This window comes from Heterocephalus glaber, unplaced genomic scaffold (genome assembly GCF_053883595.1).
Source record: "Heterocephalus glaber isolate CG9 unplaced genomic scaffold, H.glaber_assembly_v1.0 deba00001472, whole genome shotgun sequence".
NCBI lineage: Eukaryota > Metazoa > Chordata > Mammalia > Rodentia > Bathyergidae > Heterocephalus > Heterocephalus glaber.
Window position 1 is genome coordinate 90,045,301 of NW_028258315.1, and position 17,657 is coordinate 90,062,957.

At 45.1% G+C, this 17,657-nt stretch overlaps 1 protein-coding gene across 17 annotated transcripts in view; it reads right to left on the reverse strand.

Moving 5' to 3' along the window:
- Positions 1-17,657, reverse strand: part of Cacna2d3 (calcium voltage-gated channel auxiliary subunit alpha2delta 3) — a 1,090,211-nt gene that overhangs the window by 396,072 nt on the left and 676,482 nt on the right. For all 17 annotated transcript variants that reach the window (XM_087181525.1, XM_087181521.1, XM_087181526.1 and 14 more), the window contains one exon: positions 5,388-5,477. In XM_087181525.1, the coding sequence (XP_087037651.1) occupies positions 5,388-5,477 (90 nt within the window). The remainder of the gene's footprint in view (positions 1-5,387; positions 5,478-17,657) is intronic.

The window sequence follows — 17,657 nt, forward strand, 5'->3', positions numbered from 1 at the left end:
GCCACCTGATCTCAAGCAGGGACGTTTTATACTTTTTATTGGTGCTTCTGTTTCTTGCTGTCCGGGATTTGTGCTCAGCCCACCTGGGTTTCCAATGGGTCAGACCCACACAAGCTTTCACAGGCTGTGGGAGTACATAACCTTTGTTCCTTTTCTCCAGCCCCACTGTGATTAAATGTGAGTTAATGGATAAAGATGCTTGTTGGTTTTGGGACACTAGATAAAATCTGTAACAGACCTAAAGTCCCAAAGTAAACTACTCAACTCCTTGTTTGCCCGGAACTGATGTTCTGGACACCACAATCTATAGAACAAGCTGCAAATGTCTGCTGACCATCAATACATGACAGTCGACCACTAACCTTTGTCCCCTTTTCTTCAATTCTATATGTTAACTTCCCCCTCAACCCCCTATAAGAACAGCCTCGGACTCTGAGCCAGTTGCCTCTCTAAGCTATTTTGCTTTGGGAGTGCCGTCTGGCCAGACTAATAAAGGTCTGTTTTATTTTCCAACTTGTCCGGTGTGTTCCTTCCCGGGTGTTCTTCGCTGCAGTCAGCTCCTCGGAGCGTTTGGTAAGGCCCTCGGTCTTACAAGGTGAAGCGAGGGCAGAGAGGTATGTGGAGAGGTTTCCCCGTTCAAAAATACTTTCTTTACAGGATTCAAGAAGAGCGCCCCATGTTGGTGGCTTCTCTGCGCCTCAGTAATCTTTGCGGGAGTGTGAACATACATCTTGGAGGAGAAAAGGACATTATCACCAAAAATGTGTTTGATGGGCTGCGACTTTTCCAGGATGCTAGCACCAAGTTGATGACATGACAAAAAGTATTTCTAGCCCAGTAATCTTAAGCACTGGTATAGGGTATTTTTAAAAGATTTATTCACTACTGTACTTAATACATATGCAGGCGCACTGTGAGTTTCTTTGAGGAAGAAGTGCCTCCCCGCCAAGCCTGCTCTGGAGAGCTGGGCAGACCAACACTCACCTCGGCATGTCACTCGTGGCGGGGGGGGGGGGCGGCATCTAAAGCAAAACTGATGAACGGAGGGAAGGGGCAGAGGAGAAGTCCCAGGGAAAGGAAAAGCAGAGGGGACAGTTAGGGAAGCAGATGTTTCTGAAGATGTGTGCAGGAGGAAAGCCAAAGCCTTGGAGTGGAGCTGTGCCAAGATCCAACCAGTCCAGGCTGCCCAGTGTCATCCCAGAGGTTCCAGGGATGGCACCCACCCCACCCCAATATTGCTGAAAGGAGCAGGCACCGATCCTTTCATCACCCAATTTTCAGTGCATCAAGAAAGGGTCTCCCAGGATTAGCTTCACAGTGACAAATGTGCACAGCTGTCCAGGGCCCACTCCAAGTAGCTCCACACTTGCAACATTCTACTGTCCCTCTTCGAAAACTCTCAATGGCTTGTGAGCGAGGGGCCCTGCATTATGCACTGGGTTTCACAGTTTCTGGGATCTGTAGTGGTCTATTGTTCTTCCCATTCTACAGACAAGGAAAATAAAAGTGAAACTGAGATTTATGCTCTCAAGGTCCCGAAGCAAACTGTGGATGGTCAGCGTCTCGGCTCAACCAGCCGAACTCCAGAGATCGGCCTCAACCTGCAGCAGGACAACAATCTTCCAATGCTCACTCCTCCAGAATTGAGGCCAGAAAGCGGGAAACCAAGATTTACTACAAGACAGAGACAGAGGTCCAAAAGGGACTCTCCACCACCAAGTACGCTCCCCTGGCTTGGGAGATTAACAGTAGAGAAAAGCTGGGTGTGGTGGTGCGCACCTCTAATGCCCCTCTAACGCCAGCACTCAAGGAGGGTGAGGTGGGAGGATCATAGTTTCAAGTCCACCTGGGGCAATTTAGCAACTTAGTGAAACCTTGTTTCAGAATAAATACACAAAGGGCTGCAGATGTAGCTCACAGTGGAAGACCTGGTCCAATACCTAAAACCAAAAAAAAAAAAAAAAAAAAAGCGTATTTTCCAATTCAGTAAGTCCTTTCAATATTACCACGGGGGAAAAGTCTATGAGGTTCGGAGCTCCAGGTGCTGGAAAGGCAGGTAGCCGCCCTGGGTTCACACTGCAATTTAAGGAGCAGTCTGGCCCTCTTTCCTGGCCGCTAACAGAAGTGTTCAGTGCAAAGCACAGCCTCTTCCCTAAGTGCTAATCACCCATGGCCAGAGCCCCTCAGAGCGACCTGTCGGGAGCAGCAGACTGGGTTACATGGAGGAAGCCGACTTGGCATCTTCCTTCCTAATTTCCTCCTTTTCCTCTGCAGGCAAACACTAGCTCAGGAATGAGATCCAAACAGTCGTCTTTGTGCCATTACATGTTCTTCTTTTTCTGGACTTTTATGGATTTTTAAAATTTTTTTCCATTAAGTTTATTGATACATTTTAGGCATACAGTACATTTACATTAATCATTGCGATCTTGTACCTGTACACGATGTATCTTGGTTCTTATTTTTCCCCCATTCTCTGCCCTCCCTTCACTCCCTCCTCCCTTCCCTATTTACAAAGACTTTGTTTCCATTTTTTCATTTTCTCATATTTTTTCTTTTCCCTTCTTTCCTTCGCCTCCCATGTCCCCTGCTCCTTTAGACCTTTTCTTCCTATTTCACAATATCAATTATACATTTTGATCCTTATTTACACTTTCAGTTTCTCACACTAGAGAAACTTCAGTATTTACACATGTGTGTCCTATTTATTTCACTTGAGAGTATGGGTTCAATGTGCATCCACTTAGCTATAAATGTCTCTAGTTTCTCATTCTTTATGGCTGAGTAGTACTCCATTTTATAGAAAAACCACATCTTCTTTATCCAGTCTCCAGTTGATGGGCACTTGGGCTGTTTCCAAGTTTTACCTATTACAAACTGTACCGCTATAAACATGGGTGTGCATATATCACTGTGGTATGATTCTTTTAATTCTTTTGGGAAGATACCCAGCAGGGGAATAGCTGGGTCAAATGGGACTTCCAGTCCTAGTTCTTTGAGGTATCTCCATACTGATTTCCACAGTGGTTGCACCAGTCTGCACTCCCACTAACAATGGAGCAGGGTTCCTCTTTCCCCACACCCCCACCAGCATTTGTTATTGGTTGATTTCATGATAGCAGCCATTCTTTCAGGGATGAGGTGGAATCTCAGTGTTGTTTTCACCTGCATCTCTCAACTGACCAGTGACACTGAGCGTTTTTTTCATATGTTTATTTGCTGCTTTTACTCCTTTGCCTGAGAAATGTCTGTTCATTTCAGATGCCCATTTTTTAATTGGGTCTTTATATTTTGGGGGTCTGATTTTTTTGAGTTCTTTATATATTGTAGATAATTGAAAATGTAATTAAAAATTTACCAACAAAGAAAAGCCTAGGTCCTGATGACTTCACTGCTGAATTCTACAAGGCATTTAGAGAAGAACTATTGCCACTACTCTTTAAACTTTTCAATGAAATTGAAAGGGAAGCAATACTCTCAAATTCATTCCTGGAAGCAAGTGTTAATTTGATTCCAAAACCAGAGAAAGACCCAACCAAAAAAGAGAACTACAGTCCAATCTCCCTAATGAACACAGATGCAAAAATCATCAATAAGATACTGGCAAACAGAATACAGAGGGTCATCAAGATCATAAACCCTGACCAAGTCGGATTTATCCCAGGGATGCAAGGATGGTTCAACATAGGTAAATCAATAAATGTAATACACTATATTAACAGGGTCAAGGACAAAGACCATATGATCATCTCAGTAGATGCAGAAAAAGCATTTGATAAAATTCAACATCATTCATGATAAAAACCCTGCAGAAAACTGGAATAGAGGGTCTTTATCTCAATTTGATAAAGGCTATCTATGAAAAACCAACAGCCAACATTATACTAAATGGTCAAAAACTGAAAACTTTCACACTAAAATCAGGAACAAGACAAGGATGTCCACTATCACCACTCCTGTTCAATATAGTTTTGGAAACATTAGTGACAGCAATTAGACAAGAGAAAGACATAAAAGGAAGATATGAAATGAAGAAGTCAAATTGTCGTTATTTGCAGATGACATGATACTCTATATAGAAGACCCCAAGAACTCCACCAAAAGTCTTCTAGATTTAATAACCATATTGAGTAAAGTAGCTGGATACAAGGTCAACACTCAAAACTCAATAGTTTTTCTGTACACAAAAAACAGATTCAGTGAGAGAGAAATGGGGCAATCAATTCCTTTCACAATGGCATCCACAAAACTGAAATACCTAGGAATCAGCATAACAAAAGAAATCAAAGATCTCTTCTCTGAAAACTATAGCACTTTGAAAAGAGGGATTGAACAGGATATCAGAAAATGGAAAGACATCCCTTGTTCCTGGGTAGGAAGAATCAACATAGTGAAAATGGCCATACTTCCAAAGCTGTTACACAGATTCAATGCAATCTCAATTGAAATCCCAACAGTATATTTCACATAAAACAATCCTAAAATTCATTTGGAAGAAGAAGAGACCTAGAATAGCAAAAGCAATTCTAGGCAACGAGGTATCAAATTCATGGCAGCTGGTATCAAAATCCCCAACTTGAAACTATACTACAAAGCCACTGTGATAAAAGCAGCATGGTACTGGTGAAGAAACAGACCTGAGGATCAGTGGCATAGACTAGAAGATACAGAAACAACTCCAGACATACTGAGCTACCTCATCTTTGACAAAGGAGCCAACCATCCTCACTGGAGGAAAGATAGCCTCTTTAATAAATGCTGTTGGAAAAACTGGATTTCAACTTGCCAAAGATTAAAACTAGACCCCTATCTTTCACCATGCACTAAACTAAAATCGAAGTGGATTAAAGATCTAAATATTAAAACAGAAACACTAAACTTGCTGGAAGATAAGTTAGGTAGAACTCTTGAAGACACTGCGATAGGAAAAAACTTTATGAACAAATCCTCAGTAGCACAGGAATTAGCACAAAGAATCAACAAGTGGGATCTCTTCTCATTACATGTTCTTGATTTAAAAAGGACTCTAGGAAGTCTTGGCTTGAGAGCCCAAGAAGCTGAGCATGAAAACCCGAGTTTGGGAGTCAAGTGTCACTACCCGGAGATACAGCCTTGCTGTGAGGAGTGAAGGGATCACCACCTGCCCCGTTTGCTCTCTTGCAGCCTGCCCAGGCTGCCCCACAGAGCTGTCTGACTCTGCAGTGCAGACTGGGGACCTCTACCTGCTCCCCCAGCTTCTGCTCAACACCTAGCATGGATGCTGCTGCGTGCTGGGTCTGTTTGCTCTCAGACCTCCCCAGGGCTGACAATAATACCAATCCACAGTTTTTCTGAAAATCCCATCTATTCTCCTGGGGACAAGAAAGGTAAATCAAAGAAGAGCTTACATCGCTGAGAATGTTGAAGGCCTCGTTCAGAGCTATATCCAGCATTCCGATTCCTTTGGCAAAAAGTTTGTCCAGATGCTCCCTGAAGTGCTGAAACAACAAGGCAGAAAATCCATTAGCATCCATCCTGTCGCATGAAACACCAGCCATAAACAGACAAGCACATGCTTCAGCAAGACCCATGATACTCAGACACAGACAGCCAGAATGTCGTTTCTTCCTTCTACATTCAAAACACAAGAACTTATTCAATATTTTTTATTTTCATGTCTTAGATTTGATTACGGTTTAAGAGAAAGATTAACTGAATATATTAAAAAGTACTTAATTATCTAAGAAATCCTGCTTTCCTCTCCTTTTATCTCCGGGAACTCCTCACCTCTTTCACCCCTGCTCTCCCAATCCTGACCTTCACAGCTCTGCACATGCTCCTCTTCCATGGGGAACCTACTTTCAAACCATCCCCTGGCTCCCTGCAACCTTGTCTCCTACTACTTCTGGGGTCTCGGGGTGAATATCACCCCTCCATATGTAGGAGGTCTTCCCAGAACACTCACGTCCTACAGTGCTTCCCCTGTGACCCCATACAGCCACCCCATGCTCAGATCCTCCACACATGCAACCGTCTCATTAAACTGTCCCACTCAACACTGTGAGGCTTCCTGAGACAGGGAATTACTCTGTCTTCTGGGTCTACTACGTACCTGCTACACACAAAAGGCATTTATTTAATAGGTATCTCTAAAGAGCAAAGACAAAGAACAGATCACAAGTTGAAGGCTAACTGCAGCAAGGGAGACCCAGGCTAGAAATCTAGAAGAGATACAAGGACAGAGTGGGGAAGGAGCTTCCTCAGGAGCAGCCCCGAATCCCTTCTGGCTGTGCTGGTAGGAAAGCCCAGCCTCAGCTGGGCACAGAGCATGGTATAATAAAGCATCCATCGCTGGCTTGCAGAGTCTGGTCTTCCACTGGCCCAGGCCCATGGCACTCTGGCCTGGCTCTGCCTTTACAAGCTCCTTCCATTCATCTAATGCCACTTCCATAAACTGCTTCATCGTGCTCAGCCACAGATTTACATAGGACAGCATTTTTTTTTAACAACACTGCAACTCCATTTAATTTTTCTTTTAATCCAGATATAGCTACTTGTTATGTGGCATTTCAGACCATGGTTGTTTTTACTGTTGTATGCTGAGAATCAGATGGAACAGCATGTCAAGAAGTTTCCCTCAACTCACTTTTATAGCAAGGTCAGCTGATTTCATTTCTTCCTAGTACAAATCTAATCCATATACTAGGTGGAAAAGTATTTCCTCCAGTTTCAGGATTCCAAAACAGATGTAGGATTCTCATTGTTTCTCTGTCTTCTCTCCCCTGTGCCCCAATTCCCTTTGGTCCTTCTGCAGAATCTGAACCAAATCAACATCCTGGTCACTGAGGTCCATTTAGCCTTCAGCCCATCTCTTCTACCAAAAACCAGGTCTTGCCTTGCCGGGAATTATTTCCCCTCATGTGACTTCCACTAAGAGCCGCTCTGTTCAGCATGGTAGTCACGAGCCACCACTATGGTCATTTATGTTTAAATTTCGTTATAATTATCTAAGATTAAAATATTATTCCCCAAAAGCACTACTCATATTTCAATCACTCATTGGCACATGTGGCTAGTGGCTGCTGCACCAGACAATGCAGATGGAAGAACATCTCCATCACTGTGGAATGTTCTATTGACCAGCACAGACCAAAGACACAAGGGTTAAGCCAGCTGTTTCTCCCCAGTCTGCCAATGACTAAAGCCGAGTGAGAGGAAAGTCTACAGCCCGAACAAAGTAGACTTTTGCCTGTGCAGCACCATTCCCTTCTTCTGATTTTCCTTCTCTCACCACCCCAAAATCTACGAGGGCAGGATGAGGCTAGCCTGTCCCTCTCTCCCTCACGTCAAGAAGTAGGTCCTCTCCTCAGGCCTGTCCAATTTGTGAATTGCAACCCTCAGATCACAGGCACAGACCCAGTCCATGGACCTTGACTGGAAGGTGGGAGAAGATTCTCCCTTCCTGGTGAGACGGCTAAGAGGTTGGGGAGGAAGCCTGGGTGCCTGCAGCCATCCGGCCACTGCACGGGAAGGGCGCACCTCAACGAAATGGTAACCAAGGAGAGCAGAGCCCACAAGGGAGGGCTAAGACAGCTTGAGCCCCCCATTCCAGGGATGCCTTGCCTTTACTTCACTGCCGCGAGCTGGATTTGGGTCCCTTAGGTGATAGGTCCCATGAGATCGCTGCAACATCACAGAGATCCTGACTGCTAAAACAATGCCTCTCCACAGCCTCTCATGGTGAAATGACCCCTCAAATCTCACCTCTGCACCCTCCTCTTCTTAGTCACTGTCACTGCACTGCATGGTTCACAGTGGGCCTATGCCACACAGAACAAGACACTTTGTGCATAGCAGGCTCAGTCGCATGGACTTGGCAGCCATTGCTTTGGCAACTGGCATAAAGTACTTTGTGATCGTGCTGAAGACAAATCCTAGCCATCTGCATCCCAAAGGTAGTGTCTAGACGTGAACATGGGCAACTGGATAACTGCCCTACATCTGTCTTGCTATGGTGAAATATAAAATGTCTTCCAAAGTCTCATGTGTTCAGAGGGGGCTTTTGGGGTGAGTGGATCATGGGGATGCTACACTCATCAGTACAGTGGATGAATCCATGATGAGTTCATGGCTGAATGCTCTGTTAGGAGGTGAGGCCAGGTTGGAGACTGGTCACTGCGGGTGACCTGGAAGGGTGCATTCTGGTCCCCAGTTCCTCCCTCTCTGCTTGCGAGCTGCCGAGCAGTGAACAGCTTTCCTCTGCCACACCCTTCCACCACATCTCTGCCCTGGAGCTGGCTAACCATGGACTGCATTCTCTGAACCAGGAGCCAAATTACGCCTCTTCTCCCTTCAATTGTGGGTGGTGGGTCTCGTGTCCTAGCGATGTAGAAAATGACTGATGCAGCCCCTCCTCACTACAGATTAGTTTTCTCTACTCTGAGTTTTAGCTGCTGTGAGATTCTGAAAGCATTACACAGTGGCAGATTCCATGAATTCTGAAGGGGAAAAAAACTGAACTCGGACTCAGGAGACTAAGTGCTAGTTCTCCTTATACCATTTCTCAGCTGAGACCCCAAGGCAAGCGGCTTTAGCTCACAGGCCTGCTTCCCCGTGGGATGCTGACAGGAGGTCCCTGGGAGGGGTGGAACAGCGAGAACATGGGGCCTCAGCGCAGCAGGCTCCACGTTACCCCCATTCCCAGCTCCGAGCCAGAGCAAGGCACTTCCCTTATCTAGGCCTTCATTTCCCTCTTACCATATGCACAGCGGTACTGGGCAGGAAAGAAGTCATATGAGAGAACTGCGCTGGGAGAACAAATGTGAGTCTGTTTTCATTTTGCAGTCACTGAAAAAGACTGTGCTCCACCCCTCATAGCAGAACAGGAAAGACGAGAGGAAACAAACTGAGGAGTCACTCGGACAGCAAGGGTGGGTATCCCTGAGCTGGCTGCAGGACACATTTACAGCCCATGCCATACATGTGCTAATGATTTTCCATGCAGAAATGATCTGAATGAAACTAGGGTTCCACAGATGGGTGCCCCGCCAAAGGTAATAACACCAGGTACCTTTGTTAAGTTCTGTCTCCGTCCTTTCTCGCTGTGTTTTCAACCCGGATCACCTCAGACCCCCTTACACATGCATGCTGTTAGGATGTCTAAGCACATTATTTAAAATACCGCAAGCCATCCAGACCAGGGAGGGAGGGAGGAAGAGGGGATTACCTGCAGTGTTTAAAAATTAAAAACAAGCAAACCCTCAAAAGCCTTACATTTCCAACATCTTCTATGCCAATTTCATAATCTAATACTTCTCAAAAAAAAATTCATTTGGCCCTTCAAGGGCCAGGTTGTCTTAAATGGACAGAATATGGCTAATTTCCCAGACCCCCGGCCCCTGACTGTCCTCAAGCGCCCAGCTACAGAACAGAAGGTTCATGATTGGGACCTGGGAGAGCTCAACAGCTGTGGACCAGATGGTGGCCACTTTTCATTATTGTTCTAAATTAAAATAAACAATTTAGTGGAAATGGTGACCGTTTCATTTTATTATTAGCCCTCGGTAAAGGAAGAGAAGGATGGCTTTTTATCTTTGCTTTAGGCTACTTGAGCAGCATATGCTGCTGCCCAGGAAGAGTTTTCACATCCAAAGCAATTAGCAGAGCACAGCGCCCAGGAGGATGAACCACACGTGAGGCTTCAAATTCGCTTATCTTCATCACACAGTTGCCATGTTCAGGCCAGCCAAGGATCCCGGTAAAATAAGTTCTCCCTCCACCAGCATTTAATGTAGTCGGATCATACTGATAACGCTCTCCGTGACAACAGCACTCGTGTTTTTCCTGTCTGTGTAATTACAGTGAATGTTTGGATTCTTCCAAATAGGCACAGAGGAGTCCAGTGAAAAGCAGGCATCATGTGATGAATCTCCCCTGCCCCGCCATCCCCAGAGCCCCTGAGGGCCAGTGGTTGTAGCTGGGGAGATGGACAGTAGTGAAGGGGGACAAACAGCCACCTATCGGTGACATCCATCAGGATCAGAGCGCTAGAGACCTGAATGTTGTACTGGTCAGGTGTAGACAGGGGTTTCAGAAATCGCCTCCGAGTCGAGTCCTCCAATGCTAGCCAACACTTGCAGAGACAGCTGTGTGCCAGGCATGGTGTGTGTGTGTGTGTGTGTGTGTGTCCCCGCGTGTGTGTGAGGTGTTTATGTTGTTTATTTGTTGTTGTTGTTTGGTACAGGGAACTGAAACAAGGCTTTCATACTGAGCCATATCCTCAGCTCCTCCTTTTTATGTTTTATTTTTGAGATAGGTTTTCCCTCAGTCAGGCTGGGCTCAAACTTGCAATCTTCCTCTTCAACCTCCCAGATCTAGGGCTGGGAATACATGGATGGCCACCATGCCTGGCTCTCTGTGCTTTTTACGTACTGTTTTACTTGATCCTCCTAGAACCCCCAAGGGAGGGGTACTATTACATTCCTGTTTTACATACAGGCCAGTGGAGATTCAGCTTGGAGAAATAAGGAAATCATTTGCCCAAGATGGCACAGTAAGCATGCGGCAGAGTGGGTTTCAAAGCGCCAAGCCACATATCTGATCCTCTGAGCCACAGAGCCCCTTCTCAATACACACAGGGCAGTTCTGATGTCCCCAACACAATACAGCTCACAGCAGGGCACTGAGACTGAAGGCTCCTGGGTAAATCCATGATCCCATCTGGGGCTCGGGCCACGAGGAGGTCACCTGTGCAGGCACCCTGAGCCGCACACCAGGAAGGACCCTTCGCATGGTATAATGATCTGCTGCTGCTGTTCTGAAGCTTCATGATATTACTTTTGTGTTTCTGTGTGAAATGGAAGTGAAGTCCAACAGAGCAGCGCAGCACAAGCCTGATCAGGAGACACATGGGACTCGGGTGCCTGTGGCCCCCGCTGCCCTGCTCACAGGTAGCATTTGGAAGACCCCAGGAGAAGATTTTGGGGGCAGGTGTTCCTCACACACACTAGTTTGTTTTGCACTGTGACTGTCAGGTGGCTCGAGGCACCGTGTCAAACAAAAAAGAGAATAGAAGGGAAAACGTGGAAATAAAGCTTTTGTAAATAAGGAGGTGAAGGTGAAGGGTGGGGATGGGAATGGGGAAAAAAAGATGAATCAAGATATATTATGTACAAGTATAAATTCCCTGCGATGAATGTGATTATTATGTATATCAAAAGTGTATCAATAAAATAATGTTTAAAATACCATTAAATGTTTAAAAGGAATTATGATAAAACCAATAAAAACCTGATGATCCAATTTCCCCCCTAAAAAATTCGGGCCTATCAGCAAGGTACCCTGTAGAGGTCTCCAAGTTTCAGCTCTAACAGGAATGGACATGGTGTCACTGGCCTCCTCTCAAAACAGAAACATGGGACCCATCAGACACGCCAGCCTGAGTAGATGGACAGCATCCAACAGGGGTGTCTACCTTGTTCTGAAGCCAGACTCTGCGGGAGAGTTCCAAGTATCCCTTCAGAGTTCCGTGGTCCAAACCAAGCTGCAGAAGCCCACTGCCGGGAACCCTGAAGTTGCACTTGACTTCGGACCTCTTCGTCTTGATAGAATTCCTTATGACAAAACATACCCTGCAACCCAACCTGATGATTCTCCCATCCCATGCGCCTCTTTAGACTTAAAAATCCCTTGACTGAATTTTACAGCCTTTTTGGGCTAACGTCTCAGGGATGGAGGGCAGTGCACAGATGTGACATTTTACAGAAAGGGCACAGATCTCATGACATGGGTATCTCCACGCCTAGGCTCCAGGAAATCAGGTGGTACTTTGATTCCACTGGGGAAAGTAGTGATGTGGCACTTTTCAGAGATAAAAACAAAATGGCCCAGAAGGGCTGGTAGGAAAGAGGCAGGGCCAGCTGTTCGAAATTTGGGGGAAAAAAGTATAGATTCAGAGAGAACCCTGTCTAAGCCATTCCCTGTTTTCTTCTTCCTGTTGTGTGTAACAAATTGAAGTGTCTGAAGGTAGCAGCTGTTTAATTCCGGTGCCAAATTAGAGACAAGATAGATCTCCTGGATATGAACAATGGATGTTATTTCACACCAGGTTCATCAAATTAGCTACAACTTCATGTCAATGGAAAATGGCTAATTATTCCATGTAAGATGATGGCAGTGAGCTCAGAATTGGCGATTCTCTGCAGTTGGGAACTATCTAAAGTGGAATGGTGCCTCCAGCTAAGCAGACCCTGTTCCCAAGTAACTGCCCAAGAGAGACATGGACATGCTCATCATGGCGCCAGGAGCGAGACTGGGTTCAAGAGACCCACTGCCGCGTCGAGTGAGCCCACCTTGTTCTCGTGAAGTCCTGTGTATGTGTCAGGATCTGGCTTTCTGAACCTTCAAGAGACAGGGGAAAGCGACAGCCCATGCCCTGCCTGGACAGCAGCACCTGCTCCATGTCCCAGCCGGATGTGGAACATGTGTATAAACAGCAGGGCCAGCCCTCATGCTTTCTGACATTTCTGAAGGTCCAAGTTCGGTCCTCAGAAACTTTATGAAAACCCTGATTTGCTTCAAACATGATTCTCAGAGGAAGAATGGTTTCATCGGCCGTGGTATACGCGAGTGGGCAGAAGTCAGAGTTTCATTTAATTTCAAACACAGTGCCAAGCTCTACAGATGCTCGGACTGAAGAAGTGTACTTCCTGTAGGCGCCCAGGGAGAATGTACAGCAAGCACACCGTAGCGGAGGCCATCGGCCTGTCCTCACCGAGCTGGCACCTCCCAACCACTCTGACCTTGCTCTACACCCAGAAGCAGAGCCTCGGCCCCACGTGGAAGGCTGGTGGGCACTGAGATGGACGCACTTAGGGTGGCAGCATTCATTTCCAGGGCACCTTTTCGAGACAAGTGGCCCCGAGGGACAATGAAATTAGAGCTTTTTCAGTATGATCACTTGGAAGATTTGTGTAGGTTTATATTCAATAAAGTGTTTATGTCAATGATCTCTACATGTTGCCAAACTTAATTACACATAGGTATTAAACTTAATTGTCTCAATTTCTTCCTTTCTCGTTCAAGTCTGTGGATAAATAAATTCCCTGTGTGTTACTGTATTTGGGGGGATGGTATCAACATTTATTTGATTGGTCCCCAGCTGGTGAATATTTAGTTGTACAGGACTTATTCAGTAATCATTACAGTGCACATCTTTGTACCTACATTGAGTTACACAGGTATAGTAATTATCATTATAGCAGATTCACAGACGGTAATTTCATCATGTATACAGCAGAGTTACTGTGGGGATTTAACTTGGTAATTCTGAGAAAGTGCTTAACGCAGAATCAACATATAGCAACCCCTTGGTAAACATGAGGTCTAAGCAGAGGGACTCCTACACCTCTTGATGCTTTCTGGCACCGTGATTTGAGCCTTTTGAGTATTCAAATTGAAATTCTAAAAATACCCCAATTTTACATTGGAAAAAGGAAAGTCATCAGCTCCCATAAGGGGAAGACGGAATGCAGCTGCCTCCACGAAGGACTATGTCCTCAGGGCTGGTGTGTCTGGGCCACCTCCTGGCTCTACCTGGCTTCCTTCTGCCAACAGGCTCATGCCACGCAGCTGTCTGCATCATCGATCTCACATTCTTCTAGCTTAGCCTGCCCACTGGCAAGAGCTATGGTTGTCAGATATAATACAGAATGCACAATTAACTTTGAATTGCAGATAAACAATAAAAACTACACTAAACATGTATTCCTTGTTTATCTGCAATTCAAAGTTAACTGTGTGCCTTGTTTATTTGTTTTGTTAAATCTGGCCACTCTACATCAGACCAATTTCAGCAGTACTTCTATGAGAAAACTCTAAGAAACTCGGACTAGTCCAGCTGATGTCATGATCATGGTCGGGCCTGAGCAAGTCAGGTATTCAGAGAGCCAGACCCCAGCTCCTATGCCCTTTTCTGAACCCAAGGTTATAGTAGCAAGAACTGGGGACTCTCCTCCAAACTCCTCCAAATGAATTTTCAAAGGCCAGGGGGATTTCATGGGGACAAGGAAGGGGAGACGATGCTAGGCAGATTAGAACACCCAGCTTATTAGCAGCTCCTGGGAGATACACAGCCCCTCGGTGGTACAGTCCTCATTCTCAGGGACATAGCGCTGGGGCAGGCCAGGGCAGTAAAGACGTGGCAAAGCCACACAGCTCTGCACTGAACACTTGCTTTCTGATGAAAGGGCCTGTGGAGGGAGAAATGCACACAATGAGGGGAGAAGAGGAGAAATAGATGGTAGCTTTTCCCAGGGAAAATTACAATATTCCTCTAACACATTAAAGAAGAGAGATCCTACAAAATAGGACATCCTAGGATGCTCTGAGGCTTAGGGAGAGAGCGCCCAAGACAGAAGAGAATACAATGCAGCTGACAACCACTACTTACTGGGGGCTTTCTGCACCCTGCCTTGCCTCTGAACATACATGAATTTTATCTTCTTCAAGCCCCACAATCATCCCAAGAGATAAGGCAGGCACTTTTGTGATCCTCTTTCCAATGAATAAGGTAATGGAGTCACAGAAACTAACTAGGTCTCACAGCTGGGACTTAAATCCAAGCATTCCATCACTAAAATGCAAATATTTTCCCCCTAGAAACTTTTTATATTAGAAAACTTGAATTATCTACTCATGCCAATACTGCTTTACCAATACCCCACCACGACCTACTTCTACCTCCCTGTGGTAGTCAGTATTCAAGATGGCCTCCAATGACCTTCACTGCACAAAATTTTGACCACTGTGGTAGGCCCTCCTATACTGCCTCAAAGTTGGTGCCGGTGACCAAGAGAATAAAGCAGAAATGATGGTGTGCCACCAAAAGAGGGGGCTATGAGTGGTGTCACAGCTTCCATCATGGTTGTTCCTACAGTCTCTGTTGCATAATTCACTCTGGGGTAAATGAACCGCTCTTTTGGAAACAGTCTTGTGGAGGCACCAAGTGAGTGAGAAAATGAACCTTCCAACCAGCCACTCTCAAGGAATTGAAATATCCTGCCAATATCCATATGAATGTGCTTAGAAATGGATCTTCCATTCTACCCAGCCTTCAGAAGACTGCAGCCCTACCCAACCTTCTGAATATAACCTTGTGACAGACCCGGAGCCAGAACAACCAGCTATGCTACTCCTGGACTCCTGACTTCATATGATATAATAAGTACTTTTTTGGGTTTTGTTTTAAGGTATTTACACTTAGGAGCAATATCTTCCACAACAAGAGACAACTAATGCACCCCATCTAGATTATTTTGAAACAAAACACACATATTATTTTATTGATAAACATGTCAATATAATGTGTTTCTGAAAGAAAAAACCCTCTTACAAACAAAACCACAATACATCTGTGACTTTGATGTCAGTCAGAGTCACACAGATGGAATCAGGATCCAAGTGAGGTTCACACACTGTTATAGGTTAAGAGCTCTCTCAGGTCTTTTATTCTAGAGTTCCTCTTCCTACATTTTCCCTACAACTTTTTTGTTATTATTGAAGAAATCAAGTTGTTGATATGGAGAGTAGCTCAGGGTCTAAATTTTACTGGTTGCATTCCTGCAGTGTCATTTAACACAACACTCTTTTAGGAGAACAGAAATTGCTAGATTTAGCAGCTCGGTCAGATTCCAATTTGATTATATACTTATTTATTTGGTATTGTCTTTATTTGCAGGTGTTGTGACTTCCTTCAACAAGGGTCAGTGGTCTCCCTGTGGTGGTGGTGTCTACTGATACCCCATGATTTGTTAATTCATTAAGGGCAGCGACGTGGTGATATATTAATCCTGTCATCTATTTATTAGATAAAAATTTTCTAGAAAAAGATGCTTCCCCTCTTGCACTATTTATTTATCTGATAAATCCCTTATAGAGGAAATGTGGATAGCAAGCTGTTTTTCATTTGTTTACTGTTAGTTTACAGAATAAAGATTGCTCCATAGTGGGCAAACAAGGGGCTCCCATGTCCCTTTTACTGACATTATGAACTTGAGTTTTTTCTGCTTCATGTTTTTGGTGTCAGCGTGGGTTGTAATGTATATATTACGTATTTCAACATGCTGCAAGTTCAGGGAGGTTTAGTAGGGGCACTCAGTTTATCCCATCTCTGGCCAGCTGGAGCCTCTTCTTTCAGGACTGCTCCCTAGTCCTCTCATTACAGTTAAGAGCTTTCTGCTCTCACCATGAGGCAAGATGTTCCAGGCTCGTATTGTTCATCTTCTGCCCCTGATTCTGAATCAGCCATTCTTTACAAGGAAGCCGGCCAAATCCACCAACCAACCTGATCCATTATCCTTGACAGCCTCTACTGTCCTGGATACATACTTGGGAAGTGAGTAGGGAAGAAGAGCCAAATAAATTTTTTAAAAAGATCAGTATAATGCTAATGGAAGAGTAGCCCCATACTAAGAGAAGCTCATCAAGGCCATTAAATCTGATGTGGGTCTTATTCCAACAATGTGATGGGTGCAGTGATAAGGAAATAAGGCAGGGAAGCATTTGTTAGACCTAGAACAGACATTTACACTAGGTATTTACTTCAACTACAGTAAGGCAAAGAGGGCTCAGAGTTAGAGAACAATATGACAAACCAAGCAGGGGGCGGCAGGTTTGCCCTTGGCCAGCAGCACAGTGAGGGCTCAGGTTCCATCCTCAGGACTGGAAGGGGTCACCAAGGACACTTAACTGGGTCCAATCCACACCCATCTTCCCTAGTATGGATTCTTCTTTTCTTTTCCCTGTGGTACATATTTCATCCCAATAGTTTTACTCTGCTTCTGACTCACATGCATTCACGGAGTCACTGTTTATGGGGAATCCACCAAATGCTACATACTATATTTGATCAGTGGAGCAAGAGCAGACCTAGTCTCCTCCAACAAAGTTCACGTGCCAGTGGAGAGAGACATCTCAATCAATGAGCACACAGATACATGCAAAGCAACAAGTGCCATGCAGGGGGCGCTGGTGGGGCTTTGTTAGTCCATACAGAGACACTGAACGAACACCATGAGGTTAATCAGGCAAACGTGGGGATGCCAGGGCATGAGTGCAGGAGGTAGAGGAATAGCACACACCTGGGTCTTGGGGGAGAGGAAACAGCACGTACACGTATCTATTGCAAGGTCATCGAGGCCAGAGTATAGACAGGGAAAAAGAACACGGTGTACTATGACCCACGGATCTAAGAAGGAATGGACTAAGCTGGAACTTATAGCCATTCTAAGTCAGCGTTCAATAAATTATCAGCCAGAACAGTTAACGGTCAAGAGGCTTAAGACTCAGATCTAAGATGGAATGAGGCTGTGGAGTTCATAATTCCAGACAGAAAGTCCGTCAGAGACCCTCGGATCAGCAGCAGACACGCCTCGGGAGTAAACAGAAACGTGCACCCTAAAGAACACAGCAGCAGAGGCTCAGGGCCTCTCACACGCTACAAAACTGAACAGCAGTAACCCACAGAAAATGAAAGGATGGATTTTTCAACCAGGGGCCATGAAATCAACAGGGAGCTTTATAGACAACACACATACTCCTATTCTGGGAAATTAAGAATCAGTCACTGGCAAGGGACACAAAACAGTAGAAGAAATCTCTCTAAGAAAGAATTTTATGAG